The 19,509-nt window shown below is 32.1% G+C and overlaps 1 protein-coding gene across 1 annotated transcript; it reads left to right on the top strand.

Moving 5' to 3' along the window:
* Positions 1–16,488: 16,488 nt before the first annotated feature.
* On the top strand, positions 16,489–17,555 carry LOC133285310 (uncharacterized). Its single transcript, XM_061482529.1, has 2 exons — positions 16,489–16,663; positions 16,750–17,555. Exons 1-2 carry the CDS (start codon positions 16,489–16,491, stop codon positions 17,553–17,555), a joined length of 981 nt encoding a protein of 326 aa, XP_061338513.1.
* Positions 17,556–19,509: the final 1,954 nt, after the last annotated feature.

Genomic DNA, 19,509 nt, shown 5'->3' on the forward strand with positions numbered 1-19,509 from the left:
GAGAAGCCGAGATGTGATCTTTCATGAGCATGAGAACATTCATGACATCTCGAAGCCCAAAGTCCGAGTTACTGTCAGACATGAAGAACCCATCCCTCCTGTCCGAGCTGAAGCAGGGGAGAAAATCAAGAAAATGATGATTTGCAACAAGCTGAAGATGACCAAGACACTGAGGTCCGAGTTGATGATGAGATCCGGGATGAAAATGATGAACCGGGTTCTCAAGCTGAAGAATAGCCGAGATATCCAACTCGAGAAAGAAGACCCTCTACAAAGTACCCATCTTATGAATACACCGTTGTTGCTGAAGACGGTGAGCCTCAGTGTTATGATGAGGCTGTAACGAGCTCAGAGAAAGAAGAATGGAAAAAGGCAATGCAGGACGAGATGAAGTCTCTGCACGAGAATCAGACTTATGAGCTGACCGAGTTGCCTAAAGGAAGACGAGCTTTGAAAAATAAATGGGTCTACAAGATTAAGAATGAAGAGAACGGGCAAAAGCCAAGATACAAAGCCCGGATTGTAGTGAAAGGCTGCAATCAGAAAAAGGGTGTAGACTTTGAGGAGATTTTTTTCTCCTGTGGTGAAAATGACCTCGGTCCGAACCGTGTTAGCCATGGCGGCTTCAATGGACCTCGAGGTAGAACAAATGGGCGTGAAGACGACATTTCTTCACGGTGACTTAGAAGAAGAAATATATATGGAGCAACCTGAAGGGTTTCGAGCTCAAGACCAAGAAGACTTGGTATGTCGGCTGAAGAAGAGCCTCTATGGCTTGAAGCAAGCACCTCGGCAGTGGTACAAAAAGTTTGAATAATTCATGACTGATCATAAGTTTGAGAAGACAGATGCCGACCACTGCGTATTTGTGAAGAGGTATGAGGCCGGAGATTTTTTGATTTTGTTGTTATATGTTGACGACATGCTTATTGTAGGGAAAGATAAATCGAGGATAGCCGCCCTGAAAAAGGCGTTGAGCTCGTCCTTCGCAATGAAGGACCTCGGCCCTGCAAAGCAGATTCTCAGAATAAAGATTATCTGAGATAGACAGAAGAAGCTACTGTGGCTGAGTCAAGAGAAATATATTGAGAAGATTTTGAAGAGATTCAGCATGGACAAAGCCAAAACAGTGAGCACCCCCTAGCCGGACACATAAAGCTGAACCAAAAGCAATGTCCGAGATCTGATGAAGACAAAGATGAGATGATGAAGGTTCCGTACCAATCCGCCGTCGGAAGCTTGATGTATGCAATACTAGACCCGACTTGGCGTATGCTGTTAGAATGGTAAGCCGGTATTTGTCAAACCCCGGCAAAGAGCACTGGGAAGCAGTGAAGTTGATCTTCAAGTACCTCCGAGGTACGACCGACTTATGTCTCCGATTTGGAGAAGGCAAAGCCGAGTTGCAAGGCTACTCGGATTCTGATTTAGGGGGAGACGCCGACTCGAGGAAGTCGACTACAGGATATTTGATGAGATTTGCCGGAGGAGCTGTCTCTTGGCAATCAAGACTTCAGAAATGTGTTGCACTATCTACAACTGAGGCTGAGTACATTGCCGCTACTGAGGCAAGCAAAGAGATACTGTGGGTGAAGAAGTTCCTCATGGAACTCGGCCATGATCAAGACAAGTACGAGCTGGGTTGTGACAATCAAAGCGCAATCCATCTTGCGAAGAATTCAACCTATCATTCCCGCACTAAGCATATTGATGTGAGGTATCACTGGATCCGGGATGTGGTGGAAGGTGGTGAGCTCGAACTCGTCAAGGTGCACACTGACCAAAATTGGTCCGACATGATGACAAAGCCGGTTCCAGCAAGAAAATTTGAAGACTGCTGTGAAGGAGCCGGGTTGATGCTGAAGCCGACGCATTGAAGTCGGAGGGGGAGATTTGTTGGGCTTCCTCCTTCAATGCTAAGCCCAAGCCCATTTGAGGGGTTTCCTAAAAATCCCTAACCCTAATTTCCACCTCCTTTATATATACTCATTAGTTGTGGGTGGAGGCTAGGTCAGATTTGAGAGAACAAATTTGAAAGAAAAATTATTTGATTGTTTGAGTAAAGCTTTATGCTTTGCATTTGAGAGATCTCTAGAGAGAGTTTGAGTGAAACATCTCTAGGGTAGTTTGATTATCACCATTGTTTGAGAGGTTGAGTTAACCACCACATTGGTGTATTCTGATTATTTGTAACCATTATTTTCATAGTGGATTTTTGATCTGGACTAGATCCCGTGGGTTTTTACTTCTTCATTGGAGAAGGTTTTCCCACGTTAAATCTGGTTGTGTTCTTCTTCTCTCTCTCTCCTGTGTTTACGTTTTGATTTTTCTGCTGCGTTGCCTGACCTGGTGAAGTTCAGGCCGAGGTATTGTCGAGATCCGAGATCAGGATCTTATTGATTGACTTCCGCACAAAGGCCCCTGAGCCGATCTGAGGGAACCGAGTTTTCCCAACAAGAGAAGATATTCTCTCACGATAGATGAGAAGTCCTTAACCCTTCTTTTTATATATCCATATACACACACGCAAGGCCATATGTTTTAAGACAATGTCACATCATTCCACCGGATTTTCTACCTACAGAATTGAAGACATGCGCATAAAAAACACAGCTTTCAAATAACGAACATATCTAGATTAAATTACTTTATAAGTTTTTGTAATTTACCAAATGAAATCATATTTCGATGATTGAGTATAAAAATTCAAAAGTCAAATTTATAAATAAAATAAAATTGTCACAATCTTTTCGGTGCATTGGAATAAATAAATAAAAGCAAACCCTCAATGATCGCTCATTTGGCAAGTGAGTGTTCAAAAGATTATTTTGGTCAAGAGTTTATACTTTGATTAAAGCAATTCCTTGAAATTATTTGAGGAATTATTCTTAGAGCCGTATTTTGAAAGCAAAATGGTAGGAGGAAGTTGAATGAAAATACTTGCAGCCTTGCAAGGAGCATGCCAAAAAGCACAACAACACTCCAATCAAAGAATTTTTGTACATGCTAAAAAATCACAATCAAGTAAAATTGTTTAATTATTATTCCTTTACTTCTATATCTGTTTTAGTTATTATTTTTTAATTTAAACCTAGTTAACACTTTATAATTACTCGAATATTATTACTACTAGTAGTATGTTACTTTTGAAGAAGAAAAAAATAAGAATATTCGAATTTTACATGTCTTTTTTATCCATCACTGATACAGTCTGATATATAAAATACCCACCATTTGTATCGTATTCGCAGTGAGGGCCACGCGCCGACACTCGTTGAGTAGCTGAGATTTATACTTGACTTGGATTGCAAAATATATTAATACTAGTGTATTACCCGTGTGATGTACAGGAAAAAAATATTAAAATATTTGTCGTCCACCGTGGTTAGTTAATCGCACTATAAACCTTATATTTAATAAAATCTGTATTGCTATCTTATTTTTTTGCAAGATTTGTGTCGTTAGTATTTAGAATTTTATAAATTTGTATTTACAAAAATTGTAATCTGAATTAGGAATTTAATTATAAAAGAAGAGTAGTGAAATTTTAATTTAATTATTAAAACGTGTTGGTAGGCGGGGCGGGCAGGCACTCTGGGCCAAGCCCAGTTTGCAACCTTTAACTATCAGCATTTTATGTAAATAATTATTTTTTTGCAAGGATTTGTGTCATTAGTATTTTGAATTTTACAAATTTGTATTTACAAAAATCAAAATCAGATTTAAGAATTTAATTATAAAAAAAGAAGTATGAAATTTTAATTTAATTATAGAAATGTGTTTGTGGGCCGGCCCGTTTGCCACCTGTAATTATCAGCATGCAATATATTTATTATGTTTATCCACAAAAAAAGGTTCTTATAGTCACATTTAAGTTTTTATATTTTATCTTAGAGATGGACTTTCATTTATTACAATCAGATTTAAAAAATAATAAATACTTTTTTTTTTGCAAGGATTTGTGTTGTTTGTATTTGAAATTTTACAAATTTGTATTTACAAAAATCAAAATCAGATTTAGGAATTTAATTATAAAAGAAGAATGATGAAATTTTAATTTAATTATAAAAATGTGTTGGTAGGTCGGCCCTCCGGCCCAAGCCCAGTTTGTCACCTCTAACTATTAGCATGTAATAGATTTTTATATTTATTCACAAAAAAAGGCTCTTATAGTTGCGCCTAGGTTTTTATATTTTATCTCAGAGGTGAACTTTCAATTATTACAATTAGATTTACAAAATAATAATAAATAATTATTTTTTTGCAAGGATTTGTGTCGTTATTATTTAAAATTTTATAAATTTGTATTTACAAAAACTGAAATCTGAATTAGGAATTTAAATATAAAAGAAGAAAAGTGGAATTTTAATTTAATTATTAAAATATGTTGGCAGGTGGGAAGGGAAGGCCGTCTGGGCCAAGCCCAGTTTGCCACCTTTAACTATCAGCATTTTATGTGAATAATTATTTTTTATCAAGAATTTGTGTCATTAGTATTTTGAATTTTACAAATTTGTATTTACAAAATTTAAATTCAAATTTAGGAATTTAATTATAAAAGATGAAGGATGAAATTTTAATTTAATTATAAAAATGTGTTGGTGGAGGGCCGAGCCCAATTTTCCACCTCTAACTATCAACATGCAATAGATTTTTATATTTATCCACACAAAAAGTTCTTATAGTCACATTTATGTTTTTATATTTTATCTCAGAGATGGACTTTCATTTATTACAATTAGATTTAAAAAATAATAATAAATAATTAAATTTTGCAAGGATTTGTGTCGTTTGTATTTGAAATTTTACAAATTTGTATTTACAAAAATCAAAATCAGATTTAGAAATTTAATTATAAAATAAGAAGGTTGAAATTTTAATTTAATTATAAAAATGTGTTGGTGGGCCGACCCTCCAGGCCGAGCCCAATTTGCCACCTCTAACTATTAGCATGTAATAGGTTTTTATATTTATCCACACAAAAAGGCTATTATAGTTGCATCTAAATTTTTATGTTTTATCCCAGAGATGAACTTTCATTTATTACAATTACATTTACAAAATAATAATAAATAATTATTTTTTTCAAGGATTTGTGTCGTTATTATTTGAAATTTTATAAATTTGTATTTACAAAAATTGAAAACTGAATTAGGAATTTAATTATAAAAAAAGAATAGTGGAATTTTAATTTAATTATAAAAATGTGTTGGCGGGCGGGGCGGGCAGGCCCTCTGGGTCAAGCCCAGTTTGCAACTTTTAACTATCATCATTTCATGTAAATATTTAATTTTTTCAATGTTTGTATCATTAGTATTTTGAATTTTATAAATTTATATTTACAAAAATTGAAATCAGATTTAGGAATTTATTTATAAAAGAAGAATGATGAAATTTTAATTTAATTACAAAAATTAGTTGGTGAGTCGGCGCTCCGGGCCTAGCCTAGTTTGTCACCTTTAACTGTCAGCATTTTATATCAGCATATAATACGTTTTTTTATTTATCCAAAAAAATTGTTCTTATAGTTACATCTAGATTACTATATATTTATATTTTTTACAGTTGCCTTTCAATCGACTCTTCGTGGTCTATGTATTTGTGACATATATAAGAGAGAAAGAGTTGGAAATATTTGAGTTCGTACATTTATTATTCTATCAAACACTTTATAGTTGAAGTTGAATAGGGTAATATAAAAAGATCATTCATTAGTTTAATTATCTAATATTAAATATTATTAATAGGCTTAAAAATTTTTGATGCAGAAAGTTATAGTATTATTAATAGGCTTAACAACCATCTATCCAAAAAGTAGTGAGATATTAATATAGCTGTTTGACATTCAATTTTAAACTTTTTTTCCCACGTATGAAGTTTAAATTTTAAATTTAAATCATTTTTTATCCACTATAAATATATTTTTATAAGTTTCAATAGGTTTTTTGTGTAATATATAATTTTATATTAAATTCAAATTTATTATATATATATCTTTTTCCAACGGCAGAAACATTAAATGTTTAACTCTTTTTCAACCTATCAAGTTCAAAATTCAAATTAAAAATTTTAAATTTTAAATATTAAATATTTTCTCACAAAATAGTAAATATTATTAACAAACATAATAATTTTTCATACAAAAAGTGGTGAAAAACATTCATAGAAGGTTATGTACTTTCTCCAAATAATAGTTTTTAGTTATTCATTCATGACATAGGAAATTGTGTTAATTATACTCTTGCAATAAAAAAATGAAAGTTTAATTTCTTTGTTTTATACTCAATTAAAATTTAAATTTTTATAGTGATTAAATTTTTATAATTATTTTTTTTAAAGAATAATAGAGGTCATTTAATTTTTATTTAAATTTTAAATTTAAATTCTTTTGTATTAATTATACATTTTTTATATAATTTTTCTCTCTTTTAATTTATGATTTTTATACGGTTTTTTAAATTGGTTATACATGTATATTTAAAATATTTATGTTAAACATTTTTAAAAAAAAATACTTGTATTAAATTTTTTTCTCATTTTGTATTTCGTTTTTAAGTTAAAATTTTAATAAATTTTCTTTTCAAGTATAAATACGTAATTTCTTATTTTTTATTTAAATTTAAATTTTAAATCATTTTTTTATCAACTATACATATATTATATAATTTTAAATATATTTTTTGTTTAATCTATAATTTTATATTAAAATTCAAATTTCTTATATACCTACATACATAGATATATATATATATATATATATATATATATATATATTTTTTTTTTTTTCATTACAGAAACATTAAATGCTGAAATCTTTTTTCACTTATCAAGTTAAAAATACAAATTTAAAATATTTGAATTTCAAATATTAAATAATTTTCCACCTAATAAACATAATAATTAATATTATTAATAGGTTTAATAATTTTTCATACAAAAAATAGTGAAAAACATGTATAGAAGGATGTAAACGTAATAATTTCTAGTTTTCATTTACGACATCGGAAATTGTGTTTTTTTTATACTTACATAAAAAAAATGAAAGTTTAATTTCTTTCTTATATATTAAATTAAAACTCGTATTGTTATTGTGATTAATTTTTATTTTTTTTACAGAATGTTAAATGCCATTTTTTATTTTTTGTTTAAATTCTTTTATTTTCATTGTGCATATTTTTTTATTTGTAACATAAATATAATAAATAAATATGATTTGATACAAAAAGTATTCTACTAAATCGAAGTTTTGGTGAATTGCATTTAATATAATCGAATATTTTTGTATTAATTAGACATATTTTTGAAAACTTTAATTTTTTTCTCATTTAATTTATAATTTTTAATATTAGTTATGCATATATATTCAAAACGTTTATGTTAAAAAAATAATTGTGTGGAAATGTTTTTCTCTTTTTGTAATACTTTTTAAAGTTAAAATTTTAATTTATTTAAGGTATAGATATGTCATTTCTAATTATTTTCATTTAAATTTCAAATTTAAATTATTTTTTATCAAATATAAATATTTTTTATAATTTTTAAATAATTTTTTGTTTAATCTATAATTTAACATATTAAATTGAATTTTATTATATATATTTTTTCACTACAGAAACATTAATGCAGAATTCTTTTTCCACCTATCAAGTTAAAAATTCAAATTTAAAATGTTTGAATTTTGAAATATTAATTTTCCCACCCAATAGACATAATAACAAATATTATTAATAGATTTAACAATTTCACATACTAAAAGTAGTGGGAAACATGCATAGAAGGTTGGGTATATTCTCCACGAAATGATGGGTTTTCCATTTTCAAATAACATTGGTAATGCACCTTTCACCTTCTAACAGAATAATTAAAAATCTTACAATTCCAATATAAAAATGATAGTGGGACATTAATTTGTTGTCTGCCACTAACACTTTAATTTCGAAATTTAATGTACTTAAACCTTAATTTTTAGTTATTTATTTATTTTTAAAATTGGCAAGAAAGTGAGAACACACAAGAGGTAGAAGATTAAGCGTTTGAATGGTTTGAAGGCTATGAAGCACCGACACTTCAAAAATCCTGACGTGTCGTGTCCGATACTTCTCAACACTCTCCGACACTCCGGCACTTCCCGACACTCCAACACGCGTTATAGAAATTCAAAAAAAGGTTCAAAGATTGCGTTGCGTTGAACTTTTAGTTCCAACTGTTAGATTCATTGGATTACGATTATCATTTGATTGAGTTTAATATAAATATTTGGGATATCTTATGTTTCTTTGCAAAATTAATGAATATTATAAGTTTAGTTTCATTTTTTGTTAAATTATTGAATATTAAATATAATATACAATACATAAATTAAAAATACTATTTAATATCAAAATGTGTCCTAACGTGTCGAAATCTAACATATTTTAGAATTAATGTGTCGGAGTGTCGCGTCGTACCATGTCACGTGTTCCGTGTCGGTATCGGTGTTACATAGTTTCAAGGTTATAAAAAAATATCAAAAGATGAGATTTCTATTTTCAAGTAACATTAGTAAAGAACCTTCCATCTTCCAATACAACAATTAAAAATCTTAACGTTCCAATGTAAAAATGATAGTGGGTCATTAATTAGATGTCTCCCACTAATTTCTTAATTTCAATTTTTGATTTAATGAAAAACTTATTATGTAACTTTTTTTAAATCGACATGCAAGTGTGAACACAAAGCTAAAACTGCATGAGAGTTTGACACATCAGTTTTTTTGGTTCCCCTTTTAAGTATATAATAGTTGGAAATTTAATACATTTGTCTCCTGCTAAAAGATGTTAAACCCTTTTTCGCACCTATATCAACTTCAAATTTCGAATTTTAAAAAAGAAGTAGATATTAATACACTTGTTTGTCACTAATTAATGTTAAACTTTTTTCGCACTAACTATTTAGTTTAAATATTTTAAATTTTGAATTAAAATAAAATGTTTTTCATTCATCTGTGATTTTAAATTTATATCTCGTATAAAAGCGTAATTAATGCTGAACTCTTTTCTTTGGGTCTTTTGATTTTTCGATAAATATGAAAAAAAAACATTAAATGTTTTTTATAATGAGGGTTAACAATTCCCATGTAGAAAATAGAGAAAATTTAATACAACTGTCTCTCACTAAAAGATGTTAAATTCTTTTCTCACCTATATCAACTTCAAATTTTGAAATTTCAAAAAAAAGTGGGATATTAATGAACATGTCTGCCACTAATTAATGTCGAACTCTTTTCTTTGAGTCTTTTGGTTTTTCGATAAATATGGAAAAAACATTAAATGTTTTTTAAAATGAAGGTTAACAATTTCCATGTAGAAAATAGAGAAAATTTAATACAGCTATCTCCCACTAAAAGATGTTAAATTCTTTTCCCACCTATATCAACTTCAAATTTCAAAATTTCAAAAAAAAGTGGGATATTAATGAACCTGTCTGCCACTAATTAATGCTAAACTCTTTTCTTTGGGTCTTTTGGTTTTTCGATAAATATGGAAAAAAATATTAAATGTTTTTTAAAATGAGGGTTAACAATTTCCATGTAGAAAATAGAAGAAATTTAATACAACTATCTCCCACTAAAAGATGTTAAATTCTTTTTCCACCTATATCAACTTCAAATTTCGAAATTTCAAAAAAAAAAGTGGGATATTAATGAACTTGCCTGCCACTAATTAATGCTGAACTCTTTTCTTTGGGTCTTTTGGTTTTTCGATAAATATGAAAAAAAAGCATTCAATGTTTTTAAAAATGAGGGTTAACAATTCTCATGTAAAAAATAGTGAGAATTTAATACAGTTGTCTCCCACTAAAAGATGTTAAATTCTTTTCTCAGCTATACCAACTTCAAATTTCGAATTTTAAAAAAGTGGGATATTAATGATTGGTTACAATGAGGGATATAGAGAGAGTTGAAAATTTTTGTAATACCAATATTAATTTATATCAACCTAACAATAGTTGGTTACAATCAATGTTGTCAAACTCGAGTTTCTATGTAGAAACGAAAAAGGATAGTAGAAACGTAAAACGTAGAAACGACACGAAACGTAAAGTTTTTATTTTCTACTACTTAAGGTCAAGATACAATATATATATATATATATATATATATATATATATATATATATATATATATATATATATATAGGTAGGATCCTTTGACACCGGTGTCAAATTTGAAATTTGGCACCTCATCTGAGAGCCGTTAGATCAAAAAAGATCAATGGTGTCACATGGTTACGAATCAGAGTCGTTGATCTTTTTTGATCTAACGACTTTCAGATGAGGTGTCAAACTTCAAATTTGACACCGGTGTCAAACGATCCTACCTCATATATATATATATATATATATATATATATATATATATGCATGTAAAAATAATATCACATAATGAACATGTGTGTTGAGCCACTTATCTATCTAAAAAGGAAAAAAAAAATTATAACCAAGTATCAAAATTATAAAAAGTGATAACTAAAGTGCAACAAGTAATGGATAACAAATATGCTCTAACTGCTTCATACACTCTGCAGATTTTGGATCATCGCTCATCAGGATATAATTTCACTTCTTTCAATGCACACAAACAATGATCCAAAAATAAAAAACGATTCTCATAGCATAACTTATAATAGAATTGCAGCTTTATAAGACATAATTATAAAAGACATATATCTAAACAAAAAGATATCAAGATATTGTGCATATGATTTGGGGAAAACGAAAATTGGGTTTTTTTTAATTTCTTTTTTGTAAATCTTTTTTTTTTAAAAAAAAATCGTTTTAAGTAAAAACGGTTAAAACGGTAAAAACGTAAGTTTTTACCATTTTTACGTTTTTATACGACGTTTTTACCAATTTTTACCAGTTTTAACACGCACCACTCTAGTAAAAACGTAAGTTTTTACGTTTTTACACTAGTTTTTGATAACAATGGTTACAATGAATCTCATAATCATCATTTTAGAGAGAGTTTTATTCAATCACGATTTTGAGTCTGATAGGTTAATCTATATTTTGGTTAAAAAATAAAACATACCTATTATATATAAGGATTTAATCTTATCATGTCTTATCTAAGATCAAATTATGTAAAGTAATTTCTGCCAAATATAGAGTAACAAAATATAATTGACAATTGAAATAATCGCACATAAATAAGAGAATTCATTAACTTATATTATTTGATACTGATTTAATAACTAAAATTAAAAACATTAAGCTTAACCTTAATTATGGTTAGGTTAAATTGATCACTTTTTAACTCATGTTCTTCTTGCGTGACTCACGCCTGAAAAAATTCAAGTTATTGTTCTGAAAGCTAACTTTTTTTTTTCTTTCCACAAAAAATTAATTAGGAAGATTCGAGCCCATTTACGTATCATTTAGGAGATATATTATTGGTATCCATATATGTGTTTAGTCCAGCTGTATACTGCAATAATTCAATCATGTAATAAAAAACACGAAAACATTATAGGAAGAAATGGAATAATAATAAATTAATAACAATAAAAAAGAAAACAAAGGAAATAGAGTGGGAAAAATCTCAGTTCGTTCTCCCCTTTACTTCTTATCCTTGGTTCTTAACATTCCTAAAACGTGAAATTCATATATGAGATGCAATCGTGAAATTTCTCCATTAGTTACACATTTCTTTTCAGCAGCAAAGTGCATACTTGTACAACACGAAGGCTCAAAGCTTCAAGAGCTCATGTATCTTTTGTAGTGGGGACAAAGAAGACATAAAACCATAGATAGAGAAGAATTATGGAGAAAATACTTGTAGAAGAAAAACAGATAGAGAAGAATGTTATACCTTCATCTGAGGAAGTACAGAAGTACATATTTTAGTGATTCCAAATCATCCTGTCGGCTTTGCTCTACAATAGAGCTGCCAAAAAAAACAAAAAACAAAAAACATTACATGTTCTTCTAATAGAAGAACAACTTGACAATAGCATGGATTCTTTCACCCTACAAAGCGCATACATACAGTAGTTAAAAAAAAAAACATATCACAATAGAATTGCAAATGGTAAGAGAAAAATTATTACATGTTCATCCAAAAGAATCATCTCCACATTGTCGTCAAAACCTTTATGCTGAAAATTAGAAACCGTCTAAGTCCTAACCACCTAACCTTAATCCTCCATTCCTCCTTAGACGGATTAAGATCCTTTATAAAATCATATTTGTAGTAATAGATAATGTAGAAGAATAGGTTGAGAAGATGAAGAAAGTAGTGGAGATAAAAAATGTGAGCACGGACGATTTCTCAAAGAACAACTCCCATCCAATATATCTTCTATTTATACACCATTGAATTTGGCTTGCGAATTAAATATTTAATTTATTTTTTTCAGTTTCCAATAAGGTTCAATTTAAAAAAACTTTTCAGCTCCCAATAAGGTTCAATAAATTGTTGCAGCTTCCAACTTTCGCAGCTTTCAATAAGGAGATAGTGAGAATTTAATTGTGTTTGTCAAAATTGATTTTTTAAAATTTTAAGCTTAAAAAACAATTTAAAAAGTTAATATAACAGGAAACATTTCAAATTCCTTTAGGTGTGAACATAAAGCTGAAATTGAAGGAGAATGTGATACGTCATCAAACTTTTCAACAAACGATTTTACTTTCTAATGTATAAGATTGTTGTTGGTTCAGTTTCCGGTTCAACTGGCTGTTACTGATCGGTCTTGATAACACTGGTATTGGGTGTTTACATTTCCTTGCAAGTGGGTAACGTCATAGTTGAAAAATTGATAAACAAAGTATTTGCACTTTACTTTTTCGACTCAAACTTGTGCTTTGATCTGCTTTCTGTTGACTGTTTTTTGTGTGCTAACTTTCTATTTTTTTTGGATACCAACTTTGATGGGAGTAAGCTCCATGTACGATTCTTTAAATTGATTATGAGACTAATTCAAAATGCACAATAATTTTGAAATTAAAATTTTATATCCTTTCTAAAAATAATATTGATTGGGATCGAACTCAGATCTTTTGATCACTCAGCTCCTATACTTGGTGTGCTAGCTTTATGCATGACTCTAGGCATATTTGTCCAAACTACACATGGTATTCTAGGCATATTTTAAAGTCCCTAGCTTGGACTTCAGTGAGGTTGCAGCAGACTTGATGCTTTTCTCCTCCCTTTGCACATGCAAATGTTACAAGACCAATTTTTTTTATTACACAACTGTTTGCTTTAAAGACATGTAATTTGAGGATTAGATTGTAAATACTGGAAATGCCACTTCTTTTATGTCATAAAGTTGCGTTTAGACCTTGGCCTTTGGCCCTTTTGTAGTGTGTATGAATTAAAGCATAAAATGATTATTGGAAATTTCTCGTAGATTTTGTTTTCCCATTTTTTTAGAATTAAAAAGGTATGCATTTTTGCCGCTGAATAACTTGGAAAATGTGGATTTTATTATTGGGATTATATTTTCTTATGCAACAAGAGATATGATATGTCAAGTTGCACTTACAATTTTATGTGGGTCCCATTGTATATGAAAGGAGAAGAAAAAAATTAAAGTGAGAATTACGTCTTTTTGAGTGTGTAGGAGAGACTTGTTGACTCTTATTACATAAGATTAATATTTTCCACATTTATTGACTATGGAAATCATGTATCAAATTTAAAATAAATTTGGCATTTATTTGGATAAATCTGTCATTCATAATTATCTATTATAATAGTTGGCATATATATTGTAAATGTATTCAATCCCAAGGAAGTTTGTTTCTTAAACATTTTTATTTTTTACTCAATGTATTTTCGAATTCTTTAGTATAGGTTCCTTAAATCGAGACGATTGAGATTAAGTGTTGGTAAGTTGCAATGGTAATTCTCTGGCTTCCCTTTTATGTGGGGAAAACCATATTGATGAAATTTGATCATCTAGGTTCCATCTTCCGTAGTGAGAAGTTAGAAAAGCACTTCTTGGAAGTTCTCCCTCGACATGTAAAAGGAACATTCCCCACCCAAAACTTGATATTGAGGACCATCACTTGTTCACTTAGCCCAAAAGAACCATTAGTCTAGAAGTAATATTGTTACAGATTCGGGGCCAGAAAGTGCTCAACATATAATCGGCTGCAGTTAAAGAGATGGGATTTCAATAGTGTGAGAAAAGATAAACAGAGATCCCTGTTTGTGGTGGTGACGATGTGATGCGGAGGTCCCTCCTCCTTTGGCACCACCCTCGAACCTGTTGGCATCATCAGGTTTGGCTGTGCCGTCTATCATTCAAATTTGTTTTAATTTAGTATATTGTTCAACTTATAACTAGATTATAAAACTTACCTTCAATTACAACTCTCCCAAACAATAATTAAAACACAATTAAGTCCAATTTACACATTAAATTCCAAATTATCCTCCCCTTCAACTTTTTTTCAAATAAACTTATGTAGGCCCATCACGGCAAAAAAATTAAAATAATGTATTTAAATTAAATAATTACGCATTTAATATTGTTTTGTAAAAAATTACACATATACTGCACAATGTGACGCCCAGAAGTGGCGTCACATGTGTGCTCTATATATTTCCCCACCCCCTCCATTCAATTCACACATCTTCTCTCACTCTTCATATCTCTCTTCTCCACCAACATTCCTTTATCTTTAATTTAGTATTTAAATTTTAGTTCTAATTCTATTTAAAAATGAGCTCAAATCCTGATTCTGTTCGTGTTGTGTTATATTACAATAGTAGGAAGGTAGAAGGTCGACGAGGTGTCATATTCGAAGGTGAAAAAAGGCCGACATGTATCCAACGCAACACAACCATTGGCGAACTTCATCAGAGAATTCGGCAGAAGTTAAGTCTTCAAGACAACCAATGTATCACTGAGATCACGACAAGGGTGTGGCAAGGTGATAAATACATTAGTTTGAAAGTGCTTGACGATGAAGACTTGGATATGACAATGGAAGAATTTTGCAACCAGTCAAGGACAGATTTTCTAGAGTTGTATGTCGACATCGTCGCAACCGAGAATGCTCCCATACCGGTGAGGTCAGTTTATTTAAATTCTCCCCGTCTTCCAGCTTCTCCTGCCGCTCATGCGTCTCCAGTTGGTAACTTTTATGAGGGAGATGAAAATGATCCGACTTGGGAAATGCACGACGAAGATGACGACGATGAAAATATGGCAATGGAAGAACATATTCTGGCGGAGGATGCTAGTGCTTCAGAAGGAGATGAATCTCGTGAGATGGGTGCGTCTGAAATCCCAATATTCCATCAACCAGTCGTCGCGCAAATGCCGCTGTTGAATAACGTTGCGTCTGCTCCGTTTGGTATTCCACAAGAAGGTAATTGATCCCATTTGTATACTGCGTGAATAAATAACTGATTTAATACCTGAAATAGTAAGTTCGTATTAAAAAATTATAATCCGCAATTGCAGGTGACACAGATGTTATTCCTTTTTGGGAAGGAATTCCGCATTATTCTTACATTGATTGGAGTTATCAGAGCGAACAAGAATCATGTACTGATGGTTCGGTGTCTGGATCGGCTTCAATACAAGGTCCGTGGCAACTGGGTGACATGTTATTTGTCAATCAAGAATTTGCGACAAAAAAAGATGTCCAAATGGCACTTAAGCACAACCTTATTAGGGAGCATCAAGAAGCCATTGTAATTGAGAGCACGCCTGCAAAGTTGTCCATGAAATGTTGTGCGTACGATCAAGGTTGTCTGTGGCGCGTAAGGGCGATCAAATCGGTGTTTCGTGAAAATTGGAAAATAACGAGATGGGGTGAAAAACACGAATGTGTGAATGAGCACATTTTCCAGGGTCATAGACAGCTCGATGCGGACGTTATTGCAGATCTCGTGATAGGTACCTTTTTGTATTTTAGATGTGTGAATGAACACGAATGTGTAATTAAATTCGTTCGATGTTATCGAGGCACTGATATCCTCTTCAATGCAGGGATGATAAAGTCTGAACCATCTGTGTCAATCTCTTTGGTGCAAGAAAGGATAACTGCTAAATATGGCTTTCAAGTTTCCTACAGAAAGGCGTGGTATGCGAAGCAGAAAGCGATGGCAATTCTGTACGGTGATTGGGAGGAATCGTATGCTTTTTTACCAAGGTGGTGTGAATACATGCTTCGTTTTTCTCCAGATTCATTTTATCATATACAAACTAATGATCTTTATGCCGAGCAGAGCTTAGTTTCTGAAAAAAAAAAGTTTTTCATCGCATTTTTTGGACGTTTAGACAGTGTTGTGAGGTGTTCAAATTTGCCAAACCCGTCATACAAATTGATGGATCACATTTATATGGAAAGTACAAAGGGAAATTGTTGGTGGCCATAGCCCAAGATGGTAATAATGAATGTTTACCGATCGCATTTGCCATCGTAGAAGGCGAAACTTTGGAAGCATGGGATTATTTTCTCGTTAATATTCGTGCTCATGTCACTACGATGTCAAACACATGTTTGATATCCGATCGGCATCGAAGCATAATATCTGCTGTGGAAAATAACCCTACTTGGCAGCCGCCAAATGCGTATCACGTATTCTGTATTCGTCATATTGCAAGCAACTTCAATCGAAAGTTTCGGAATGAAGATTTGAAGCGGATGTTAAAGAATTTTGGTATACTCATTGACTTAATGCGTAATTATTTCTTTCCATTATGACTGTCAATTTATGTTTAATTCGTTCATGTCCAATTTGTGCAGGTTATACTCCAGCAATGGTTAATTTTGAAAGGAATCTTGCGAGTTTCCGTGAAAGTAGTCCTCAAATTGCTGAGTGGATTGATGCGATTCCTAAGGAAAAGTGGTCGTGTGCCTACGATATTGAAGGACAGAGGTACGATCATATGACAACAAATTTGGTTGAATCTGTCAATAGGGTTTTGAAGGGGGCCAAAAATATGCCTATAACAACATTGGTTAAGCATACATATAGCAGATTGGTTGCATATTTTGTTGAGAGAGGAACAAATGCTCTTGCACAACTTCAATCAGCTCATCGTCACTCCAAACATGTTGTTGAATTGGTCAAGAAGAACCAGGTAGATGCAACAGGCCACCACGTTCGTGCATACAATGTTGAACATACTGTATTCGAGGTTGACGCAGGTTGGGAGCGTTCATATTCTGTCAACCTATCTTTGCGATACTGTCAGTGTGGAAAGTTTAAGGCCTTTAAGTATCCGTGTAGTCACGTCGTTGCTGCTGCGTTAAGTGTTAGGCAGAGTGCGTTCACTTACGTTGACGACGTCTTCTTGATAACTAACTTGGTCGAGGCTTATTCTTTTCCGTGGGAGCCAATCAGAAACGAGGAAGCAATACCTAAAATTAGTGGTGCAAAGATTATTCCTGATTCTACTATGTTGCGTGAAAAAGGTCGTCCAAAGTCAACTCGCATCCGCAACGAGATGGATGAAGTTGAGACAAGCCAGAGCCGTATCAGGTGTGGACTTTGCAAGGAACGCGGCCATAATCGTCGGCGATGTCCAAGTCGTGGGAGAAACGACTGATTTGCATATTATGTCATTATTTTGCTGTTGGTTATGTTATTGCATGAATTGTAATGTCCGTTATGTTGGACTTTTTACTTTCCGTTTATGTATGTTTTTATTCTTGTATTATTAATTAACTGATGCTGTTAGTTACCGTAATATAAATGCGCAAAGGACGACAACCAAAACATAAATAATAACGCATAGTGAATAGTCCAAATAATATAATAATGTAGCGTCCACAAAATAACAACATGCTACACTCATAACTAATACAAAATAACAAAATAATAACAATATGAAACAGTCCACAACATAGTGAATACTCAAAATGGCAATGAAACTACGACCACGGTGGTCATGGCCTATGTCGTGCATCCCTATCTGGCAGTATACGTCTTTCCCAGACTAGGTCACCCGGATGCACCTGTGGAGGTGGAGTGTGGAAGTCATCCATCGCCGCACGGATGAAATCATCTGATGGTCCTGCATTGCTGCCTGGCACATCAAAAGGGGTGGGTCCCTGACTGTGAGAATCCGTGGCTAGAGTCTCCCCACTGTCATGGCTCTCTGTAACAAGGCCTACAGAGCGATACAACTGAATACTTAACCCTAGGTCACTACCAACTTGTCCAATACGTACTAATCATCACACCTAACTAACTACAAAGTTATGCACTCCCGCATTAATAACATCATACATACGAAATTTACGATGTCCCTAACACTATTTATAAATCACTAATTAATATGCTAAACCCTAATGCATAATTAAAAATTAATAATAATAACTACGTAATAATAAAATTACTATATCATTACAACATTCATAGCATGCCACAAAATTTCCAAGTGACTATCCTAATGTTCCAAGTCTCTAATATACAATCAATCCCAACATGTATTACTAACTAGCACTGTAATTTAAATGTATACATATGAGGTATTATGACCTTACCTACGTTGGCAAAGCTTCGCTACGAACCGCGGTTAGAGAGAGGTTGGAGAGAGGTTAGAGAGGTAAATGAGTAAGGAGTGAAAAAAGGAAAGTGGGGTATATATAAGTTGCACATGAGACGCCCCCTTTGGGCGTCACATGTGACGCCCAAAGGGGGCGTCTCATTGTGCAACAGATGTGTAATTTTTAACAAAACAACATTAAATGCGTAATTATTTTAATTAATTACATTATTTTAATTTTTTGCCGGCCCATCACTCCAAGTTTTTTTTTTTTTTTTAATGTACAACATTGTTATCAAATCTAGACCCAAACGGTCAGCCGATCGGTTTATCCGGGAACCAAACCATGGATCAGTTCAAATTAGTCAGGGCACCAGTTATGCAATCAACCTAGCGAACCAGGTATAACTTGTTGTCCAATCAGTATCGATTTTTCAAATAAATCAATTTTTAAAGTTTTAATAAAATATTTTAAGTTTTGCTCTCTATAGGATTGATCCATGACGTGTTGGCGTGTGCCAACAACACTTACCACTATGTTACAATGACTTTGATAAATTTGGTTTAACTGGTGATCAATTAACCCAATATCCCAGTCAATTTATAATTTTTTAAAATGAAAAAAGTTATAATTAAATTTTGATGATGTGAATGCTATTTTCAGCTAAGCAAATGTAAGACTCTTTGGTTTAGCTTCTATCTTGGGAGTGAACTTGGGAGTGAAGGAATCTCCAAGAGCCCTTGGTTTACTGAGATATATGTGTATATCTCACCCCGCATTATGGGAATTTCAGGTGCATGTACTGACAGTGTAAGAACATAACAGGGTACGAGGTAGGGCTAGTTGCCATGACATTGCATAGTTGTAGGATTTGCATTTTGATACACACACACACACACACACACACACACACACACACACATATGTCTCTTCTAATATCTTGGTATTTGGTGAGCAAGAGAGATGTCCATGTCACGTTTGTTACACTGATAGGCATGATGTAGAGAGTAT

Source organism: Gastrolobium bilobum, unplaced genomic scaffold (genome assembly GCF_033153095.1).
Source record: "Gastrolobium bilobum isolate Gb01-03AN ecotype WA unplaced genomic scaffold, APGP_CSIRO_Gbil_v1 utg2703, whole genome shotgun sequence".
Classification (NCBI taxonomy): Eukaryota; Viridiplantae; Streptophyta; class Magnoliopsida; order Fabales; family Fabaceae; genus Gastrolobium; species Gastrolobium bilobum.

Coding starts and splice junctions, on each gene's coding strand:
- LOC133285310 (XM_061482529.1), top strand. CDS start 16,489: ATGTCAAACACATGTTTGATATCCGATCGGCATCGAAGCATAATATCT. Junction 16,664..16,749: donor GCGGATGTTAAAGAATTTTG/GTATACTCATTG, acceptor CAATTTGTGCAG/GTTATACTCCAGCAATGGTT.